Genomic DNA, 21,850 nt, shown 5'->3' with positions numbered 1-21,850 from the left:
TCGCCAACGTTTGTAGTGGACAATTTTGAGTCGAAATTTTAAAATCAAATGAAATTTTTTTAAGTAGGTCATGAAAAAAACCTTAAAAATCAAAGAAAAATAGTTAAAAAACTCAAATTTTGCAGGCTCGAAAATTGTTTTTTTGGGTATGCTTAGTGGAACTTTTTTCCTGAGCCAAAAACCTATCGAAAAATCTCATGGCGCGATATGGGTTAACTTTCGTCCATGCAAATCAACCCAGCTTACTGTACATGCGAAAGTAAACGGGCATAGTTCAACCTAGTGGAAAAATGAATAACAAAACATGTTCATGCCAGCTACCTACATTAGAAAGGGAAGGAAATTACATATTTTTACACACATTTGCACAAAATGAATTGATTTAGCTTTTAGCCTTACTCCACATAGACTCGTGTTAAAGATTTTTATAATTATTCTATTTCACAGCCTAGATTGTATTTTGCAGTGTTTTATTAAAGTAAGTTTAGCCATTTGTACTGAAAAGTCTAAAATATAGAGTTACGCATATTTTACTAGAAAATTTCAAGCAATCTGGCAACATTTCAAAACATCTTTATTTACAACTTTGATTTTATTCTCATTGACGCTTTTATAATGAAAATTATAACTTTTCCTTAAATACCAGATGATAAGGATCATGCAAACTGCCAAAATATGGTAATTATTTTATTCAAAATATGAAATTTCTGAAGGCTGATAAAATAAATAATAAATTGATAAAAACTTACCCTATGCATGTATATACATACGTATCTATATAGTCGCAAACAGAACTGGCAAACATGCTGATTAGATCAATGTGAAACTGCCTGCCTCTGGGAATTGTAATCAGAATAATAACCTACGTTGATTTCGTGGTATATACATATATACTTTTTCGCAACACCATTCTTGGTAGTTTTCATTGCTGTTTCTGCTCAGGTAGATTTCAACATTTGTGTTTGTATCCGTTGAAGAAGAAAGGCACACATGCGCTTGTTAAAATTCATATTTACCTACCCTTATTTCAGGAAATTAAAACCATTCTAAAAATATTAACGCAAAAGGCAAACAACTTTTGCTTTCAGTAAAGCTGGGCAATTCAAGCGGTGTGCACGCTACGCTGTAGTCAGAAAATAGTATTCAGTATTCTTATTAACCCCATCAAAGTGAGACCATTTATATATATTAACACAACTGATCGTTTCGAACGGAGTGCGCTACATACATAAGAAGCAATCAATTTGTGTGTGGTTTTTTTTATGAGGTGTGTATTTGGAATAAAAATGGATCCCAACGCAATGGTAAGCTTAAAAGTACTTAAAGGCTTAGGTCTATTTTATTGTACGTATTTTGTTCCTTTTCATAGCACATACAATCAAATCGGCAGATAACAAATGCAAGCTATAATCAAGATCAACCGAATGTTATTCCTTCGTCAACCCGAACTATTATACAATCAGCTAAATCTAATGAACTTAAGTATTTCTATGAACGGCCAATGATGTTAAATACATGGACGCAGACATCAGATACAGATCTAGGTATTAGCGATGAATATCTGCAAAGTATTATAAATGAACACAGAGAAAAAGAGAAAGCGCTGTTAGAAAAGATACGAGTTCTTGAAACAGATTTGCATGTCAAATCCGAGCTTATTTCTCAAATGCAATCTACTTATGAACCCAAATGTAACGACAACACACCAAAGCCATCAAAACTGCAACGCCGGTCGCGGCAATCTTCAACAAAATTAACAAAAGCTTTATTACAAAATCACAACCAGTACACATCTGCAACAATACAAACGTATAACACTCCGTCCAGTACAAGTAGCAAAGATAATACAAGCACTGAAACAAATGAACAACAGCAACAACCCACTCAATATTTAGTAGGTCAAGAAATAAATATAGAAACGAGTCCAATGTATCAAAGTCATGTTTCTAAATCACAGAACACGCTTTCTTTTATAAATAATTTACGAGATACTCAAGAAGATAATTTAAATTATACGATAATTTCCGATGTCGGTGGTAATGCCGATGATGAACCTATAGAAATAGAAATTGCAACAGAAGAAAATACACAAAACCTCAATCGATCGGTAGATTCTGAACGTTTGGAAATATGCTTAGCAGAGGAACAGCCATACTTACTTAATACGATGCCCGCAATAAGCCCAAATGTTGCGAAACGGTTTAAGATATGTACAGAAAACCGTAAACATACGCCTAAGCCACTAGAGCCAATGAAAACAATCAAAACAGAACTGAAACCCCTTCAACCTTTATCAACAAATCATAGCACTAACGAAAGTTTACTCAAACAACCTGTTACTGTCAATAAATTTGTTGATAAACCGAAAACAGTAGCGATTGGACCCAATAATACACGTATACCTACTGAGATTTTTGATGCAATCGACTGGGAAGATCCGTCAGCTGCAACGCGCACATTATTGCTGGCTCTATTCGATCGCCAAACTTTAGCCACACACTCGATGACAGGAAGGCCATCGCCAGCTTTTAAATACACCAACAAACCTATTAAAGAAGGGCTTAATCAATTGACAATAAAAGATATCATATTTGCTGTGTCTCATAGATGCCAAGTACCTGATAAAGTGGTGCGGAATTTTATCACCACAAAATGCGCAGACGAGACAAAAATGATGAAATTAGCTCAAGCTAAATTGGAGCAAGACAAAGAAAATGTTGCAAAAGCAGGCGATAATGCAAAGTATACTTAAACAGATTAATAATAATTGAGTTATTGCAAATTGGACAAAACAAAAATTTAATTTTTTGCTATGATATATAAATTTGAAATGGCGAGTTTTCAAATTTTAATCATACATACGTACATATATAAAAATAAAATAATTTAAAAACCGTTTTCTAACTTTAGCGCTAAAATTTTGTTCACAAAAAGTTTTTAATGAACGGATTATTGTTGAAGTTTATATGAGAAAACGTCTTTAACTTATCAGTATCTTACATTTTAAAAGGCTACGTGATTTTAACAATGTTCTTATATAAAATCTGTTTATCGATTAGGTAATTTTGTAATTCAACCTAAAAATATTTATTTGAGTTCTGCAGAATCATCAAAAGTATTTTTGATTTGGAAAACAAAATTAGAAATAAATGGGATTTTGGCGCAATCCTGCGTTTAAAATATTTCTCAAATCTCTTAAAAAGAAATGCCTACATTATCAAATTAATTATTCTAAAAGCGTAAATCAAATTAAGTACATCAGGTACATACATATAATCAAGGCTAAAAGTGCTTATTTAATATATAAAAATACGCAATTTAAATTATATGATATAGAATGTGTTATGGGAAATATTTTATTATATCTAATTGACTTAAGCATTTTACTAACTGGTTAAATAAATGCAAAGCACGCAAAAGAATGCACTATTACTTATCAACATGTGTATGCTTATATTTATTTGTATCAATAAATTAAAATTAATATTACAAATCTATTTCTTGTGGACTGTTTAAGGACGAACTCCGTAAAAAGAGACTTAATGGACTTATGCCCTTTGTCCTAGAACCCTTTTATTCCGGAATCATACAGGTGAAGGCTGGAAATACTTTCTGATGTTTTGTATTTAATTAGACATTTTTCTTTATAGAAACATTGCTTTACGCTCTCATAGTGTACCTATACCAAGTGTGTCAACTAAGCGATAAACGTCAAAACTACAAACAGCCTCGCTCACCTGATGCAAATCTCAGGTCTAGAGTTGCATTTTTGGTACGTAATAGTACTTCAAGCTGAGTTGCATTTAATAGTTAAATAAAACTTTGTAGTATTTACAGATGTAATAGTTGCATATATTTCCGCGGAAATAAGAATACTAGATTTGTAGCCTGCAACAATGCGGAAACATACGGAAAGCAAAATTGATTTAAATTAGAGTCAAAATATAAGGCGCCAACGTGTAACATAGAAAAATTTCACTTCTAAGGCTGTTTACACAAATGCATAAAGGCAAAATTATATAAAACGCTTTGGTCACTTCAAAAGCATATATGACACTACTTTATTTTTGCTTGGGTTTCAAGCTAAAAAAACTAACGAAACTTTATCGGAACTTCAAAACACAAAAAAAATGTCTATCATGAAAAAGCGAGGCCATTATTCCCCCATAATTAGCGAGTTTGTCATGTTTTTGTTTATGTTTTACATTTTATTTTTACATTAACATCTTTAACAATAAAACAATGAAAATAACACGCGCAAATTATTTCCTTCTCTAATGGTTCACTTTTTTCACAAGAAACTTGGTTCTAATTGTGTTTTTATGCACCATATTTTCAAACTAAAAAAAACTTTCATTTGTCTGAAAAAATAAAGAAAAAACGGCCGAATGTCAAAAAAACCTATCGAAAAACAAACTGGCTTGTTTGTTTTTAATGAAAGGTTGTATTTTTCTTGTATTTCGTTAGTTTTTTGAAATATAGTTTAGCGTAGGCACGCAACCAAAGCATTTATGTAAATTTTTCGATACTTCGCCCGACAGATGAATTAATGAATGCAACACAACCAAAGCATCTGTTTAAATCCGCCTTAATTTTTGTAGCTGTGAAAGCCTCCTGCAAATATAATGGTGCTGTAATTGCAAACAAATCAAATTCCTATATGACGCTACTTTATTTTCTATGTATTTTTCTTGTATTTTCTCTTATATTTTTTGTCGAGGGAGCCAATAAGGTTTCAATACTGGTGAAAGTATGTGAACTGAAAAAACTAACGAAATACAAGAAAAATTCAACGTAGTTCATTAAAAACAAACAAGCCAGTTTGTATTTCGATAGGGGTTTTTGACATTAGGCAGTTTTTTCTTTATTTTTTCTGACAAATGAAAATTTTGTTTTTAGTTTCAAAATTTTGTGCATAAAAACACAATTAAATTCAAAGTGTAAATTGTGTGTGCAAATGAGTTTTCAATAAGTGTAAATTTTTAAGTTTTCATAGTGAACTTGGGTACAGAAATTCAAATTAAAAAGTTTTTCACAATAATTTGAAAAACTCTACGTTTTCTCTACTTTTTACAGTTAAAGGAGTAACCCTCCGTAATAAATTAAACTTTGAATGAAAATCAATAACTCTGAACTGAACACTTTTCGCCATGATATAAAATTAAAATGCTGTGGAACAGGAGCAACACTTTTGTGACTACATAAACCCTATTTCAACCTTTTACGTCTCTGCACAGAACCCTAATTGACCTTTTTCAACCGAAACACAATGGCAACCCAGATTTTCCCGTTATGCCCACTTAAGCCTGTCAGAAAGAAGTCAACACACTTGTACTTGTACACTATGTACGCTCTGATGTAAATTTCCAAAGGCGGATTTACACATCTGTCAATTGATGCCCATAGTGTACAAGTACAAGTGTGTTGACTTCTTTCTGACAGGCACTCGCTCAAGTGAGCATAACGGGAAAATCTGGGTTGCCATTGTTGTTTCGGTTGAAAACGGTCAATTAGGGTTCTGTGCAGAAACGTAAAAGATTGAAACAGGGTTTTGTGATCACAAAAATGTTGCTCCTGTTCCACAGCATTTTAATTTTATATCATGGCGAAAAGTGTTCCGTTCAGAGTTATTGATTTTCAATAAAAGTTTAATTTATTACGGAGGGTTACTCCTTTAAGTGTAAAAAGCAGAGAAAACGTAGAGTTTTTCAAATTATTGTGAAAAACTTTTTAATTTGAATTTCTGTACTCAAGTTCACTATATTTGTGTAACACAAGAATTTGGAGGTCAATTCCTTAACTATGAAAAACTGAAAAATGTACACTTATTGAAAACTCATTTGCACACACAATTTACACTTTGAATTTAGTTGTGTTTTTATGCACAAAATTTTGAAATTAAAAACAAAATTTTCATTTGTCAGAAAAAATAAATAAAAAACAGCCTAATGTTAAAAAACCCTATCGAAATACAAACTGGCTTGTTTGTTTTTAATGAAATACGTTGTATTTTTCTTGTATTTCGTTAGTTTTTTTAAATATAGTTCACACACTTACACCAGTACTGAAACCTTATTGGCTGCCTCGACAAAAAATATAAGAGAAAATACAAGAAAAATACATAGAAAATAAAGTAGTGTCATATAGGAGTTTGATTTGTTTGCATTTACAGCACCATTTTATTTGCAGGAGATTTTACAGCCACAAAAATTAAGGCGGATTTACACAGACGCTTTGGTTGTGTTGCATTCATTAACTCATCTGTCGGGCGAAGTATCGAAAAATTTACATAAATACTTTGGTTGCGTGCCTACGCCGCCTACGTGCCAAAGCGTTTATATAATTTTGTCCTTATGCATTTGTGTAAACAGCCTTAGAAGTGAAATTTTTCCATGTTACATGTGTAGCGCTTTATATTTTGACTCTAATTTAAAAAAATTTTGCTTTCCGTATGTGTCGGCATTGTTGCAGGCTACAAATCTTCAAGTATTCTTATTTTCGCGGAAATATATGCAACTATTTCATCTGTAAATACTACAAAGTTTTATTAAACTATCAAATGCAACTCAGCTTGAGGTACTCGTGCATACCAAAAATGCAACTCTAGACCATAGTGTACCCATACAAGTGTGTTCACTAAGCGATAAACGTCAAAACTACAAACAGCCTCGCTCACCTGATGGAAATCTCAGGTCTAGAGTCGCATTTTTGGTCTCAACGACAACATTTTTGACTACCAATCGTATCAACTTTTTCAATTTTTCAATCATTCGGCGCACTCGGTAATGGTATCCATTTTGAATTTGCTGTCATTCCGAATCCAGCGAGTGCCTGTCAGAATGCTTGACAGATAAGTCAACACAGTTGTACTTGTACACTATGCTCTAGACCTGAGATTTGCATCAGGTGAGCGAGGCTGTTTGTGTTTTGACGTTTATCGCTTAGCTAACACACTTGTATAGTTACACTATGTTGATGCCTCAAATCATTGTTTACTATATAGTTTGCATGGTTCAACTATATACAGGTTGGCTCATCTGTAAAGCAACAAAATATGTCTGTTCAAATTGTCAAAATCTGTGTATTGGTGTTGGTGCGAATGGTATGGAATGGAAACATAAAACTTAGCAGTTTTTGTATGTGTAAGTAAAATGTTGCCAATGTGTTGGTTTCATTTTGAGTTTGCCATCTCCTTTTGACAATCCCTTCGACCATGCAATGACAAATAAAATCAGCTGATGAGATGAGCCAACCTGTATATCATTGTAAATATTACCAAGTAGCGCAACTAACAGCTGATCGGTGAAAATTCGCACATTCACACGCACAGTTCTCGACTCAGTTTCAAAACAAAACTTTAGATTATTTAATTCAAATTTTAAAGTGAGATAATCCTTACAAATTTATGTATACAGAATATATATGGCGTTTTTGTTGTTATTAAAACAATAGTTTTATTTATATTAAAGCTTTTATCATTTTTTTTTTTAACTTTGAAAAATCTCCGAACACCATTCCTTCATTATATGACATTCGACTGCCTAGTCCACTGCCTTCCACTCTATTCGCAACATAACCTCTACTTAAGCTGCCAAACTATATAGTAAACAATGCTGTATATAGTTGAACCATGATAGTTTGGCAGCTTAAATCGAGGTTATGTTGCGAAACGAGTGAAATAGGCAGTCGAATGACATATAATGAAGGAATGGTGTTCGGAGTTTTTTCAAAGCTAAAAAAAAAATGATAGAAGCTTTAATATAAATAAAAATATTGTTTTAATAACAACAAAAACGCCTTATATATTCTATATACATAAATTCGTAAGGATTATCTCACTTTAAAATTTGAGCTAAATAATCTAGTTTTTTTATGTAACTGAGTCGAGAACTGTGCGTGTGAATGTGCGAATTTTCACCGATCAGCTGTAAGTTATGCTACTTGGTAAGATTTTCAATGCCTCAAACGACTGACAGCTGTCTAGCAGGGATGTGATTCATGTCATTGTAAATAATGACTAACGACCCGATTCTAGTGTGGTAACAAGGTTCTTCACCACGGTAACGAATCATGTGGCAACTTTTACACCCTTTTGGTATTCTACCTGCGAAAGTAGCCGGATAATTTTTTACCCACAAAAGTAGGTGGTTACATCGAAATAACCACACAACAGCTGTTGTTCAGAAAAGGGTAAAACAAAAAAATAAAGAATTGTAAGCGCAAATAAGTAAAGATAATAGTATAAAAGTGTTGCCTCTTGCTATACATATTTGTTTACATTATGTACTTTCACAGAATAAATTACAATATACCTATGTAGAAACCTAACATGCATAATATGCATATACACATCGTCCCGTTTATTCGTTAACCCTCGTATCTACAAGTGAGATATTTTCTGTAAAACGAACACGGTTGCCACACCATTTCATTTGGGACCAAAATTCATCGAAAAAAGAATCAAATTTTTGTTTTATTTTATTAGTATAAAATACAAAACTTTAGGATGTTTCTATATAAAATTTTACTAAACATAGTGAAGACTTTCCTTTAATTCAAGCTGAACAAACAAATATATGGTCATGCAACCCAAAATGATACTATATTTTGACACAGCATTATGTTGTTGATTGCAATGAAATAAAATGTATGGTACAGTTAGGTTTTAGTATGAAACGGTTCAAAATTTGCGTTCTGGTGTTGCCGAACTATGTATGTGGAAAACTCAGTAAATCATAAATGAAACTAGGCAATTTTGTTAGTGCTATTTTTATAGATGCTTACCTTTTCTCTTAGCGTTTAAACTTAATATCTGAGCCTAGATTCAGTAAGTGTGAGTTTTGATCCCAAGACTCAGGGATTCTGTTAGCGCCTACGGGAATTATTTTATACAAAACATTTCTTCCGAAATCAAATCTCTTTTGCATTCGCTTCCTTCTGCCTTCGAGTTAAAATATTTCTTGTGCGAAGATACTTAGTTTTCAATTACCTTGCGTGGCTTAACACCACAATAGTCCTGGAATTCCTTGAACTCATTGAGCTGGGTGAGAAAGATTTAAATATCAAAGTTCCAAACGAGAAGTAATGCATCGAATTTCTTTGTATAAGTTTTGAAAGTGTTAGGCTCACGACAGAGTGCTCGCTATAAGCTATGCTAGGCGAGAAGAAATTTTTATTTTCATATATTTTACATAGTGTTGTATAACCGATCGAAATATCTAGCTGTTATTAATATTATTATAAAACAAGAGTTTTTTTTTTTGATTAGTCGGTTATTTCATCAACAATTAACGACAATATGTTTGCCAACACTTTTCTTTTTAATGCCTGGCTTAGTTATATCCTAGGTGAAATGTTATTGGTCTGGTACATTCTACTGACTGAGCAATTTTTTTATGGTGAGAGCTCCATTGAAGTAAATTCAAAATAATATGGGGGCTGACGAAAGTGTGGCGAATTTTTGGGCAATATTGTGAATTTTTACCTGAGTGAAAAAGAAAGAAAAGCACCAATCGTGGCTACTGCCTAAAAAGGACCAAAATTGAAGAAAATGAACCAGCGAAACAAATGGGGTCGGAAGGGACCATTTTTGGTTCAAATGGACCAAAGTGGCAACCGTGAAAGCGAAGAAAACTACCATTCAAATTTCTTCACAGACACTGGTGAGTTTCTTGGTGATGACAGCGTTACCACTTGGGCCAGAATCGCGAATAAAAGAACTGGTAACGATATTCGGTTACATAATGTTCTGGAACTATTTTACCGGTAACGCTCAGAATCGAGGCGTAAGTGTGTTATCTTATCTGTCAACTGCCTGACAGGCTGTTCAATATGGCTACTTTTCAGCGTTTTGACAGGCTGTTCAATATGGCGGCGCCTATCTTCAGCAGGTGATAGAAAGAGAGACAGCGATAGTCAAATACAAATCAGATGATTCAATCACTTTGGAATTTTGACGTTTATGCAGAAGATATCACTCTTAGTCATCATTCACAATGATTCATATGTTTCACATTGTTGTTTCATTTGTTTGTGTGATTTGTGGTTCATGTGTCATTGGAACACGAGGTTTAAAAAGTAGCAATCAGCTGATTTTTGGTAGTCACCTGTTCCTGGGCCCGACATGATAAACGAATGCAATATTAAAGGAAAATAGAGGAAGAAGAGTATCACATACAGAAAATTTTCGAGCAAATTCCTTTCCATTGTTTACTATATAGTTTGGCAGCTTAAGTAGAGGTTATGTTGCGAATAGAGTGGAAGCCAGTGTACTAGGCAGTCGAATGTCATATAATAAAGGAATGGTGTTCGAAGATTTTTCAAAGTTAAAAAAAAAATGGTAAAAGCTGTAATATAAATAAAACTATTGTTTTAATAACAACAAAAACGCCATATATATATTCTGTATACATAAATTTGTAAGGATTATCTCACTTTAAAATTTTAATTAAATAATCTAAAGTTTTTTTTTGTAACTGAGTCGAGAACTGTGCGTGTGAATGTGCGAATTTTCACCGATCTGCTGTTAGTTGCGCTACTTGGTAAAATTTACAATCTTCCTTTCATTGCGGTTGAAAATTTGGAAAATTGATTGCACATCTAAAAAAACAATAAAATTACTTTTTATTATTTTAACTTGAAGGCGTGCCGACCAAATTGTTAGTGACAACAAAAGTTTTACAAAAATTGCAGTCGCAGTAGAGATTTGGGCCTGAGATTGTGTGATTATTTCAATTTGATTATATTTTAAGCTGCAGCGGTGCTTCAGAAAAAATGGACGTCTTGCGTAAAATGTTTAAAATGAACGATAAGGAATCCTCAAATCCAGACGGAACTGAATTCCAAGATGAGTAAGTTTAATTGGTTAAGAAATGATGTAAATACATAAAATATAGCAAAAATTGCATTGGTGAAATTAATGTAGATACATACAAAAAAATCAATCGATAATTATATCTACAGTTTGTATTTTCTTATAATTTAGATAGATACTTTGACTAGGAACACGTTCGGAGGCTGCGCATTTTGGAAGTTATCCCTGTTTTATAGAGAGTTGCCAAGTTTGTTTAAATTTGTCACCAAATAAGTCACCATTCAACTTCCGAGGGTGGAAAAACAAAACTTGGTAATAGTGTAGTTGAGGGGTCGACTGCTAATACGCTACCAAAAATATCGAGAGAGGTGTCAAACGACGCGCCTTGACATCAGTATTAATAATCCGATGGCGGAAAATAAAAATTTTAACGCATTCAAAAGATATTAACGAAAAACCAAAACAAGACCCACGGGTACCTCCGAAACCGGGGGTCGGATCCATAGTATTTTTGAGCAGAACACCTTTCTGCGTTGGCGGCCTTCTGCCGCGCTTATAAAAAATAACCCTGGGCTACGCCATGCCAAGTCCGGGTGTGTGGTATAACCGCCACGGTGATACACAATTTTTTTTGTGGGTATGAACACAACAACAACCACATGGAAATCGCCAACTTCAACTGCAAATATCTCCAGACAGAAAATTTTTCTTTTCCGCCTTCGGATTATTGTTCTCGAGATTAATACGCTTCTTTTGACACCTCACTCGATATTTTTGGTAGCGTATTAGCAGTCGACCCCTCAACTAGACTATTACCCAAAACTTTAATTATGTTCAAAGAGATATTTGGAAACAAATTTTATGTATCATGTGGATTTTTAATTTCTAATCTTGATGTTTTTGTCGCACAGAAAAACACTTATGCAGACAGGTGTTCTGCACAAAACTTCTATGAATTCGTCCTTTGTCGGATATATATCCGGTACGTTCCGGTAACAAGCACCATTAAGGCACTAATGTGACCACATTTAACCTTTTAAATCATCCCAAAATCTGAGATAGAGCATTTTGCAAAAAATTCTGAAGTGGTACATTATTCAAATATTTTCTGAGATGGGGTGATATTCCACTCAGCAGTCGATTTAATGCTTTCTTTTTCAGAGATAACTGTACAATATTCCAACTGACTAAGGTGTTCTGATTGTAATTATTCGAATCTTGTGTACCCCGAGGTCGGTAGTAAGGATAATGTGATTGGATTGAGGTGGATGGGAGTGCTGCTGTTATAAGTAAGCACTCAATCGCTGCGTCTAACTCATGTTTTGTTTCTTGATGCCGGTGTGGGTAAGCCTTGCTCCACCGTAAAGTCCTTATCGAATCCGTCTAAGCACAATGACAAAATTTCCATCGCCTTTGGCCATAAAGTGTTGTCGGATGTGAAAAAATGCGCGAGCGCTTTTGCCGACAATATATAATGCATTCTACGGTTGACAAATTTAGACGGGGCCAACAGAAGCGCACATAAACATAAATTCAGCGCGTCCCCAATTACCATCACCGCCAAAGAGGTTGATTGCGTAGAAGCAATTTAGATTTTTTGGCGGTGATGGTAATTGGGGACGCGCTGAATTTATGTTTATGTGCGCTTCTGTTGGCTCTCCGTCTAACTTTGTCAACCGTAGAATGCATTATATATTGTCGACAAAATCGTACCCCCAGCGGGTTAGGGGGTCAGAATATACCCACGGTAGGTATGCCTGTCGCAAGAGGCTACTAAAATACCAGATTCAAGGGGCTGTGTAGCGCAACCCTTTCAGGTTGTCAGCTCAATATATAGCTTCTCCAAACCCAATTGTCAACCTCACCTATCCGCGGGGAATCCTGTTTCACTAACAGACGAGGCTCTGGCGACCCCATGGAACTTGGGGGGTGGGGAGGGAGGTATGGCCTGAAGGTTTAATGTGGCCATATAAATCGTTTCCGAGGTGGTCGTGCTAGCACCTTAATGGTGCTGTGTTAACGGAGCGTACCGGATCTGTATCCGGCAAAGGACCATGACATCGATAAACTCCCCAAAGCCTTCGGAGAGAAACCTTATCGCTACAACAACAACAGGTTGATTGCGTGCTACGCGTCTCCGATATGGCCGCCAATCCTAAACTCTACTCACTTAAAGAAGCTACAGGCCTGCAAAATACTGCCCTCAGAACAGCCACGGGTTGCCTTCTTATGTCCCCAGAATACCATGTACATAATGAGGGGAGTATACTCCCCATTAGGGAGAGAAATAAAATGCTAAACAAATATTTCCTGTTGAATACCCAGAAACCCGGGCATCCCAACAGACATCTGATTTACGAGCCAACACCGCCCAGTCATTTCCGTAAGCATTCTGAGGAAATACGGCATCTGAGAACACAGCCGTATGTAGCCAAAAAACATTGCTACAACAACAACAACAAGCCAAAAAACAAAAGCAGGTCTTTGGTGAACTTCACAAACAGGCGTCGAACCTCTATGCCAGGAATTGCCCAGTGAATCCTGTACTCAAAGAACAATACCCTAAACTTGCGGAAGAGGAATGCACACTCCCCATGGAAACGCGAGTCACTCTAGCTCAACTTCGATCTGGATGCTGTAACAGGTTAAACTCTTACCTATCCAGAATCAACCCCGACATACAAAACATATGTCCTGCTTGTAACTTGTCCCCACACGACACTAACCATCTCTTCAAGTGTATTGTGGAACCAACGCCTCTAACACCCCTCTCATTATGGTCCACCTCTGTTGAAACAGCAAGCTTCACAGGACTCCCGTTAAAAAATATTGATGACAATTTGTGCTCGATCGCGCCTGTTGGATGGGGCGAAGCACTGCTACAATAACAACAACATGAGCCTATATCTGTTAAGTTTGCTATAAAGAATAATATAGAGATATTACTCTACTGATTAGATAGCGCTTTACTCCGTGAAATGGTGGTGGTTTAGGTTGAGGTGTTTTGTATCGACTCGTGAAAAGTACCCTATCTGTATTGGAGGAATTAACGTTGAGCTCAGGATGTTTTGAAGAAAAAACCAACGTTTATATAATTTTTTAGCAGGTCGCTGAGAGTATGAAAGTGGGACCCGGCTCCCGTTACGTCTAAATCAACGACTTATGCAATGGCAACTATTCAATATAAATTCTCATATTTTATAAACTTGCTTACATTGATAGGGCAACTACAAAGGATGAATTTCGTAAGCCGCAGTGGTTCGAGGAGGCTGAGACTGATGATGAGCTCTTTGATGATAATCGTAAATTTGCGTTCCAAATTTTTACAAATCCTTTAGAATTGCAAAAACATTTCGAGCGTCAAATGCAGCAAATTTTGGAAGCCGTTAATGAATTTGAAGGTATTTTTTTTTTTTTAATTTATCAAAGTTTAATGATAATGATCATTTCGAATGAAATTTCTTGTTACAATTATAGATGTCGACATCAAAATCGACAAAGATCTAAAGGAGGACTTTTTAAAGCCTGGTTTTGAGAAAATTGACATTATAAAGGAGTTTGAAAAGCAAAAGGGAGAAATTATGGACACTGATCTAGATGGAGAGTAAGTTCATTTATTTTGCATTTTTGAAATACAGGGTAATAATGATATGCATTAAATATTTTTCTTTAAGAATCTATGCAGACCAATTGCATTCATTAATGCAACGCTTATCACCCAATGAAGATTTACCTAATATTTTGCCACGCAATGATAACAAGGCTATACGCAACCCTATACGTAAACCGAAATTGAGTGATGCGGAAATAATTATGGGTAAAATCCATGGAACTCTTGATATGGATGATACTCCAAGGCAATCCCGCTTGCCACGTCCCCGTCCGGACATGATGACACCTATGACTCCTATGATTCCACGTGGGCCTACACCATTTAGTGGTGGGGTTTTCGAGGGAACCTATCAGGTGTGTATATTAATGTTTAAAAGGATTTAGATGAAAATTTGTCACATAGGTAGACAATAGTTTGGAAGGTTCTGCTTGCTGTATATTTGGGGATGTTCCACAACCCTGGGATAAGCTACTTTTTAACAATTTTTAATGGTTATAACTTTAAAATATTGACCCCTAGGCGAATTTACTTCAACGACGCGACTTGTCGAAATTTTAACTTTTGATTTTTTACATACAATAACGACTGTGCTAACCCACTAAGCACAAAGACAAAGTTTCCATCGCCTTTGGCGATAAGGTGCTGTCGGATGCGAAAAAATGCGCGAGCGCTCTCTGCCGACAATATATAATGCATCCTACGGTCGACAAAGATAGACGGAGAGCCAATAGACACGCACATAAACACAAATTCAGCGCGTCACCAATTACCATCACCGCTAGAGAGGTTGAGGACGCCATTGGTCGCGTTAAACCATCCAAAGCAGTGGGCCCAGACGGCATAGCCATGCCGATGCTTAAAAACCTAGGGAAAGAGGGTTTCAAATATTTAGAGCATGTCTTCAACCTGTCTCTTTCCACCTCTGTCATACCCGAGAAATGGAAAATGGCCAAGGTGGTCCCGCTACTAAAGCCTGGGAAACCAGCTAACGTGGGTGAGTCATATCGTCCGATATCTCTCCTATCGCCAGTGGCAAAGACGCTTGAAGCCATTTTGCTCCCTTATTTCCAAGCACATTTGCAGCTAGCCCCTCATCAGCATGTCTTCAGAAAACTCCATAGCACTACCTCCGCGCTAAATGTCATTGGCACCCAGATAAATTGCGGTTTGAATCAATACCCCCACCATAGAACAGTACTCGTAGCGCTTTTGATACGGTCAACCATGGCTCTTTACTGCAAGACCTGGAAGGGTCTACCCTTCCTCCATGTCTTAAAAGGTGGACCGCAAATTATCTGGGTGGTCGGCAGGCATCGGTGCAATTCAGAAACGAAACATCAAAACAAAGGAGAATTAAACAAGAAGTGCCACAGGGCGGTGTCCTATCCCCGCTTTTGTTTAATTTCTACATATCTAAGCTACCTTCACCACTGGAAGGAGTCAATCGTTTCCTACGCCGATGACTGCACAATAATGGCCACAGGCCCAGGCCCAGAGATCGATGAGCTATGCAATAAAATAAACGGCTATCTCCCTGATCTCTCCAGTTTTTTCGCCTCGCGAAACCTGGCATTGTCACCGACTAAATCTTCCGTGACCTTATTTACAACATGGACGCCCCAAATGTCGACCATATTGAACATCCACGTCGATGGCACTACGCTACCGACTGTCCTACACCCCAAAATCTTGGGTGTGACGTTTGATCAGGATCTACATTTTGGTGCGCACGCAACCGCAATTGTTCCAAGAATTCAGAGCCGTAATAAAATCCTCAAATCCCTTGCTGGCAGTACCTGGGGAAAAGATAAAGAAACGCTCTTGACCACATACAAAGCAATTAGCCAGCCGATTACGTGCTACGCGTCACCCATATGGTCGCCAAGCCTAAAAACCACCCACTGGAAGAAATTACAGGCCTGCCAAAATACTGCTCTCAGAATCGCCACGGGCTGTCTTCTTATGTCCCCAGAACACCATCTGAGTGCAGTATTCTGTTATGCCTGCAGTTTTTTTCAGTGGGTGTTTTTGCTTTGTAAATTGTGCTGCCAGCAAGCGACTTGAAGATTATCATTGGGTTTTGTACTTTATATTAAATTTCGGAGGCATGTGCCTTGAAGGCAAAAGTTCTGTCCAGGGTTACACCTAAGATCTTTGACTGACTGACAAACGGTAGCTTATCGTCATCGACGTGTGCGTCCAATATTTGCGTCACTTGTACATTCTACCACTTCTTGAATAGAGTGGCCGTGAACTTTGTCGGCTATAGTTTCAGATCGCACGAGTTGAAAAAACAGAAAGATTGGGTACATAGTTAATTATTTTGAAAACTTATTTGTATATTAAAGGAGTCGTCGTTATAGAAAATATTGCTCCATTTTTTAGACCACGGGTAAAGGGTTGAATCTTCTATGTCTATGGGTGCTTATGTCGTTTAGCGCGGCTGTAGTGATATGCATTTTAAGGAAGCCATGCTGATGGCTGCCTAACCGCGGGCGAGTCTTTGCGTTTAAACCAGGGAAACAGAACGGTTTCCAACGTCTTAGCTACTGGCTAAAAAAAAAACCTCAGTAGATACGACTGACCATCATAAGCTGCGTTTCCAGGCTTTGGTAGTGAGACTATCCTTGCCGTTTTCCATTGTACGGGTATGAGACAGGCTAAAACGACAATTAAATAAAATAATAAAAAAAAAATTGTAAGTTAAACGGTTTTATTGAAAACAATACTTACATGAAATAATACTAAAAGCTAGAAAATAATTAGGCAGGTCCTAGGTACTAGTCATCACATTCCTCATCAATCTGGGGCGTTGATCAAACAATTAAATAAAAGCGTTGGGCGCGTGAAATTTCTAAAAATGTAAGGCGTAGCATAACCTGATTACGGTTCAGTTGGTCTTATATATGACTATCAATAGAAATTTGATGCGTCAAACGCTTTTATTTAATTGTCTGATAAACGCCCTACATTGATGAGGAGTGTGATGACTAGTACCTAAGACCTACCTAATTATTTTCTAGCTTTCAGTATTATTATTATTTCATGTATTGTTTTCAATAAAACCGTTTAACTTAAAAATTTCTTTTTAATTATTTTATTTTCAAGTTTTTAGTCTTTATTTAATTGCCTATTATTTCTCATTCTATTTAGTTCATTTAGTGGCTCATTATTACAAGGACTCTTTCCTGACAATTTGTTACAATCTAAGTCCTCAATACATAATCCTTCCTAAGACTTTACTCGACTCTGCGCCACGTATGCTTTTCCCCCTCAAACTCCAAAATGTTTTGATGTCACTTCTACCGGACTGTATGTAATATTTGTTCGAAATATGAGCCAAATCGGACATCATAGGTCACTTTCTATTCATGTATGTATTATGTGTTCCAATTATGGACCAAAACGGACCACAAATACGATTTTTTTGAATATCTCGATATTTGTGCCACCTAGCGACGATTTTTTTTCATAGGTCGCTTTCTATTCTTGTATGTATTATGTGTTCCAGATATGAGCCAAATCGGACCACAAATACGATTGTTGTGCATATCTCGATGCTTGCGCCACCTAGCGGGAATTTTTTTCATAGGTCGCTTTCTATTCTTGAATGTATTATGTGTTCCAAATATGAGCCAAATCGGACCACAAATACGATTTTTGAGAATAACTCGATCCTTGCGCCACCTAGCGGAGATTTTTTTTCCTATTATGGCATTGTCATCTGGTTCTGAACTATATTCCAAGTTTCAAACTTGTGGCTTATCGGGAAGTTACTTAAATTTCAATCACAAAATTCGTTCACAACGACCGTGCATGCGGCCGTGCGGCTTGCCTGTCAAGTCAAGCTAAATAAAACCGTTTAAAAACATGCTCAAGTTAGCTGATATCTTTATGCTCAAGGTATTTTAGCACCGGCATAGCTATTCCGTCTGGGCCTATTGATTTAGAAGACTTGGCCTTTTTTATTGGGGTTTTTAATCTGCAGAAGTAACGGTTAGGTGCTATGTGATCGTGTTTGTTTTCATGTGCCCGTTGATTTCTACGGTATCTAGCTTTGTTAACTGAAGTATGCGTTGCAAAGTGCTGGTAGAAATCGCTCGCGCATCAACGAACCCGGCAGACAAAATTCTAGTCAATTTACTAGAATGTTTGCTACCTACTTTGACTGCGGGGTAGTAGCGATGGCGAACGTCGTTAATAAAGATACAGAATTCCTCTACTGATGCTAAGTTGAAGTGGGCATTCGCGCAGTTCACTTCGGGATCATTTTGAGACTATTTCCGTATGAAAGATATGTGTGCCCTTTTTCATCTTTTAAAATATGTACCTACATGTTTATGTATTGTATTTTTTTTAATGTTTGGTTAACATGCGCTACTGTCTCTAATTAGGGGCCAAAAATGTTCAGCCAGAGTGTTATGTCGAAGACCATACGAAAACCGGATGGTAGCTATGAGACTACTAAAATTACCAAGGATTCTCAAGGCAACACTACAACAACTATAACTCGTACCGTAAATGGTAAATCGGAGACCGTGACAACTTACGATAATGCAGGTGGCTCTGGTGCAATTAAACAAAAGGAGGGTAGCATTGCTAAAAGAGAAGAATACTCCGATCGCAATATATTTGTAACAAAAGAAGGTTACGCCGTACCACGGAACCTCTGGTGACCAGTGGTTTTTATTAGCCAAATACTTTTTGACAATATTATAAACGTTTATATTCAAATTCAGATATACTATCTATTAGTAACTAGAACGTTAAGTGTTTGGTGTTTTAGATGAAATTCATATGAGGCTACAGATAGCAGATAGCATTGCATGAGCAGCAAAGTACAAGGCAGCGGCAACAACACAAATGGCCGCAGCATTCACAACCACGATCGAAACAAATGCAGAAACAGTATGATAGTCGTGCACAGATGAACTCAACAACTCAATATTACTAGATGATATCGTTTGGTTATACATCAACGAAGTTGAACACTCCTCGATGCTTAATCATCTATGTATTTGTGGTTAAATTTTCATCTCCGATTTCAAGTGTACAATTCCATACTGGTTCTGTAATGTGTTCATGGAATTTTTTTCGTATATTAATATTTTTAAATTTGATTTACGAGCATCTTCATGGAACGTAATCAGAACTATGTGACTTATTTCGGTGATACAGCATCCATCTCTAAGCCCAAACCAGCTGAAAGTTAAGATCCAAAGCCAAATGCTGGGACCAATAAAGAATTGGTAGCGTCGACGATGCGGATGCAAGTAATGGAGAATTTTTTATTTGTTGAAACGTTTTACGTTTAACATGCACACATGCGCGCATATGTGCCTATTCTCACACATTGCCTCTAACGGGGCAGCTACATTTGGTTAGAACTTTAAAATGGAATGACCTCGTATCAAAGAAAGGCAAGTTTGGAAGACAGATGAATGTGATGAATTAAATACACGTTTTTTTCTTTGATTCTTTTATTAGCACGAACTAATTCGTGATATGGATTTTTTCTATGAGTGGCTGCTTTTGCATTAGTAAAAATCGAGAAATTTAAACGCGATGATATCCTAATATTTGTTTATAATATAATATTGTATAGGCATATGCTTATATACATGTTTTTGATAAAACTTTTATTGGGATACTGCAGTAATAAGTTTCAATGAAATCCATCTAAAGTGCAAGAACAAAGAAAACTTTAAAACAATACACACATATGCATATACACTTATATTAAACATACAATTATATATCCTACAATTAAGTATACACACATGCATATTGATTCCCTTTCATAAGCATTTGAACGTAAAATAACATTTAGTTAGTTATAAGTTGTTTTTGGTCATAAACATACTTACAAACATATTGGCAACAATAGAAACTTTGATATTGTGTTTTCTTAATTTTTTTTTTTAATATTACTTAAGTATAATTAAAACATTTTTCTCTAATTTCTAAAATTTAACGTAACATTTGTGCTGAAAGCCAAACAAATATTTCTTATAGACAACTAAATGATAGTGATTAAATCATTTAAGTTAAGGGTTCGGTTTTCACAAATAAATATATTAAAATATTTTATTACATACTTTCATTATTTAAGTGTGCAATCAATTTTGTGTTTGATTTTCTCCGACTACTAAAAACTGGCCATCTAAAACCCACTATTCCAACAACCCTGTTGACACTGCAAGTTTTCTACGTGGTGACAACTCTAGGGGTTTAAACTTCACTACCCTCGTAGAACATTTACTACATTTTTCGAAAAAATATAAATTTGCTATGCGATTACGTTTTACCAAGGATCTACTACGAATTTTCAGGACAAACAAGTTTTTTATTGATCATAGTCTGCAATAAATAATCGCTCTGAAATTGTGCATTCAGGCCCACTTGCAGAACGACAAGTTAACGTTTTAACTCAGAGTTAACCTGAAGAGGAGTTAGGTTAGGTCGTAGCTGCCCTGATAAGGATAGCTCACTTGGACAACACGAAGGTCCGTTGTGATACGACATACACCAAAAATAACGGTTCGTTCTGGATACTGTAACAGGTTAAACTCTTACCTATCCAGAATCAACCCCGACATACAAAATGTATGCCCCGCTTGCAATGTGTCCCCACATGACACCAACCATCTCTTTAATTGTAATGTGGAACCAACGCCTCTAACACCCCTTTCCTTTTGGTCCACCCCTGTTGAAACGGCAAGTTTCCTTGGCCTCCCGTTAGAGGATATTGATGACAATTTGTTATCGGTCGCGGCTATTAGGTGGGGCGAACATTGCTACAACAACAACAACAACAACGGTTACTTAGATTTAGCTACTTATAGAAGCGTTGGGTAGCAACGATAAAGCTCCGAATGATACCGATCTCAACTTGGATAAATCCTCGGGAGACCCAAGTGAGTCGCGGCCGAAGTATTTTAGCCTAGTTCTGGCAAAAGCTGGGCAATCAAGCATAAAGTGATTTGGTGATTCCACCCCATCATCCTCCATACAGCTGCAGCAGGATGGAGTTTCCAGTATATTGAGACGTACCGCATGGATACCCATGGGACAGTGCCCTGTCAAAACCCCAAAGACCATTGATAGGTGAGCCTTAGTGAACCCAATTATTTCAGCAGCTTCCCAAGGCAGTCGGTTCTATGTACCGGAGCGACTCGGGATTTTTCCCGACCAAGTACTCATTTCAGTGTAACCCCATTTAATTTGTTGCGTCTCTCCCACAAATTGTCATCCTCCCAGCAGCTCCTTGCAGCAGGACTGCTCCATATTCTCTTACTCCGGGAAGGCATCGAATCCAATCCGCGTCCGTCTCCTGACCCCGGTCCTGAGAAATGGGAAACAGACTCTTGGTATATGTTTGCGAAATCCGCCCAATGCAGCTCCTGCCTTTCCTAGATGTTCTG

The 21,850-nt window shown here is 36.5% G+C and overlaps 2 protein-coding genes across 2 annotated transcripts; both read left to right on the top strand.

The window, feature by feature from the left end:
• The first annotated feature begins 534 nt into the window (after positions 1 to 534).
• On the top strand, positions 535 to 3,493 carry insv (insensitive). Its single transcript, XM_067768805.1, has 4 exons — positions 535 to 678; positions 783 to 942; positions 1,032 to 1,304; positions 1,370 to 3,493. The coding sequence occupies exons 3-4, from the start codon at positions 1,263 to 1,265 to the stop codon at positions 2,750 to 2,752; spliced, it is 1,425 nt and encodes a 474-aa protein (XP_067624906.1). The 5' UTR covers positions 535 to 678; positions 783 to 942; positions 1,032 to 1,262; the 3' UTR covers positions 2,753 to 3,493.
• Positions 3,494 to 10,528: 7,035 nt separating this feature from the next.
• Positions 10,529 to 20,549, top strand: LOC137241326 (uncharacterized). The gene is made up of 5 exons (XM_067768804.1): positions 10,529 to 10,850; positions 14,036 to 14,214; positions 14,291 to 14,417; positions 14,488 to 14,779; positions 18,821 to 20,549. Exons 1-5 carry the CDS (start codon positions 10,774 to 10,776, stop codon positions 19,100 to 19,102), a joined length of 957 nt encoding a protein of 318 aa, XP_067624905.1. The 5' UTR covers positions 10,529 to 10,773; the 3' UTR covers positions 19,103 to 20,549.
• Positions 20,550 to 21,850: the final 1,301 nt, after the last annotated feature.

Source organism: Eurosta solidaginis, chromosome 2 (assembly GCF_040869045.1).
Source record: "Eurosta solidaginis isolate ZX-2024a chromosome 2, ASM4086904v1, whole genome shotgun sequence".
Lineage (NCBI taxonomy): Eukaryota > Metazoa > Arthropoda > Insecta > Diptera > Tephritidae > Eurosta > Eurosta solidaginis.
The sequence above is the reverse complement of the archived record's forward strand: the minus strand, read 5'-3'. Positions and strand labels throughout refer to the sequence as shown.

Coding starts and splice junctions, on each gene's coding strand:
- insv (XM_067768805.1), top strand. CDS start 1,263: ATGAGGTGTGTATTTGGAATAAAAATGGATCCCAACGCAATG. Junction 1,305..1,369: donor AAATGGATCCCAACGCAATG/GTAAGCTTAAAA, acceptor TCCTTTTCATAG/CACATACAATCAAATCGGCA.
- LOC137241326 (XM_067768804.1), top strand. CDS start 10,774: ATGGACGTCTTGCGTAAAATGTTTAAAATGAACGATAAGGAATCCTCA. Junction 14,215..14,290: donor AGCCGTTAATGAATTTGAAG/GTATTTTTTTTT, acceptor TTACAATTATAG/ATGTCGACATCAAAATCGAC. Junction 14,418..14,487: donor GACACTGATCTAGATGGAGA/GTAAGTTCATTT, acceptor TTTTTCTTTAAG/AATCTATGCAGACCAATTGC.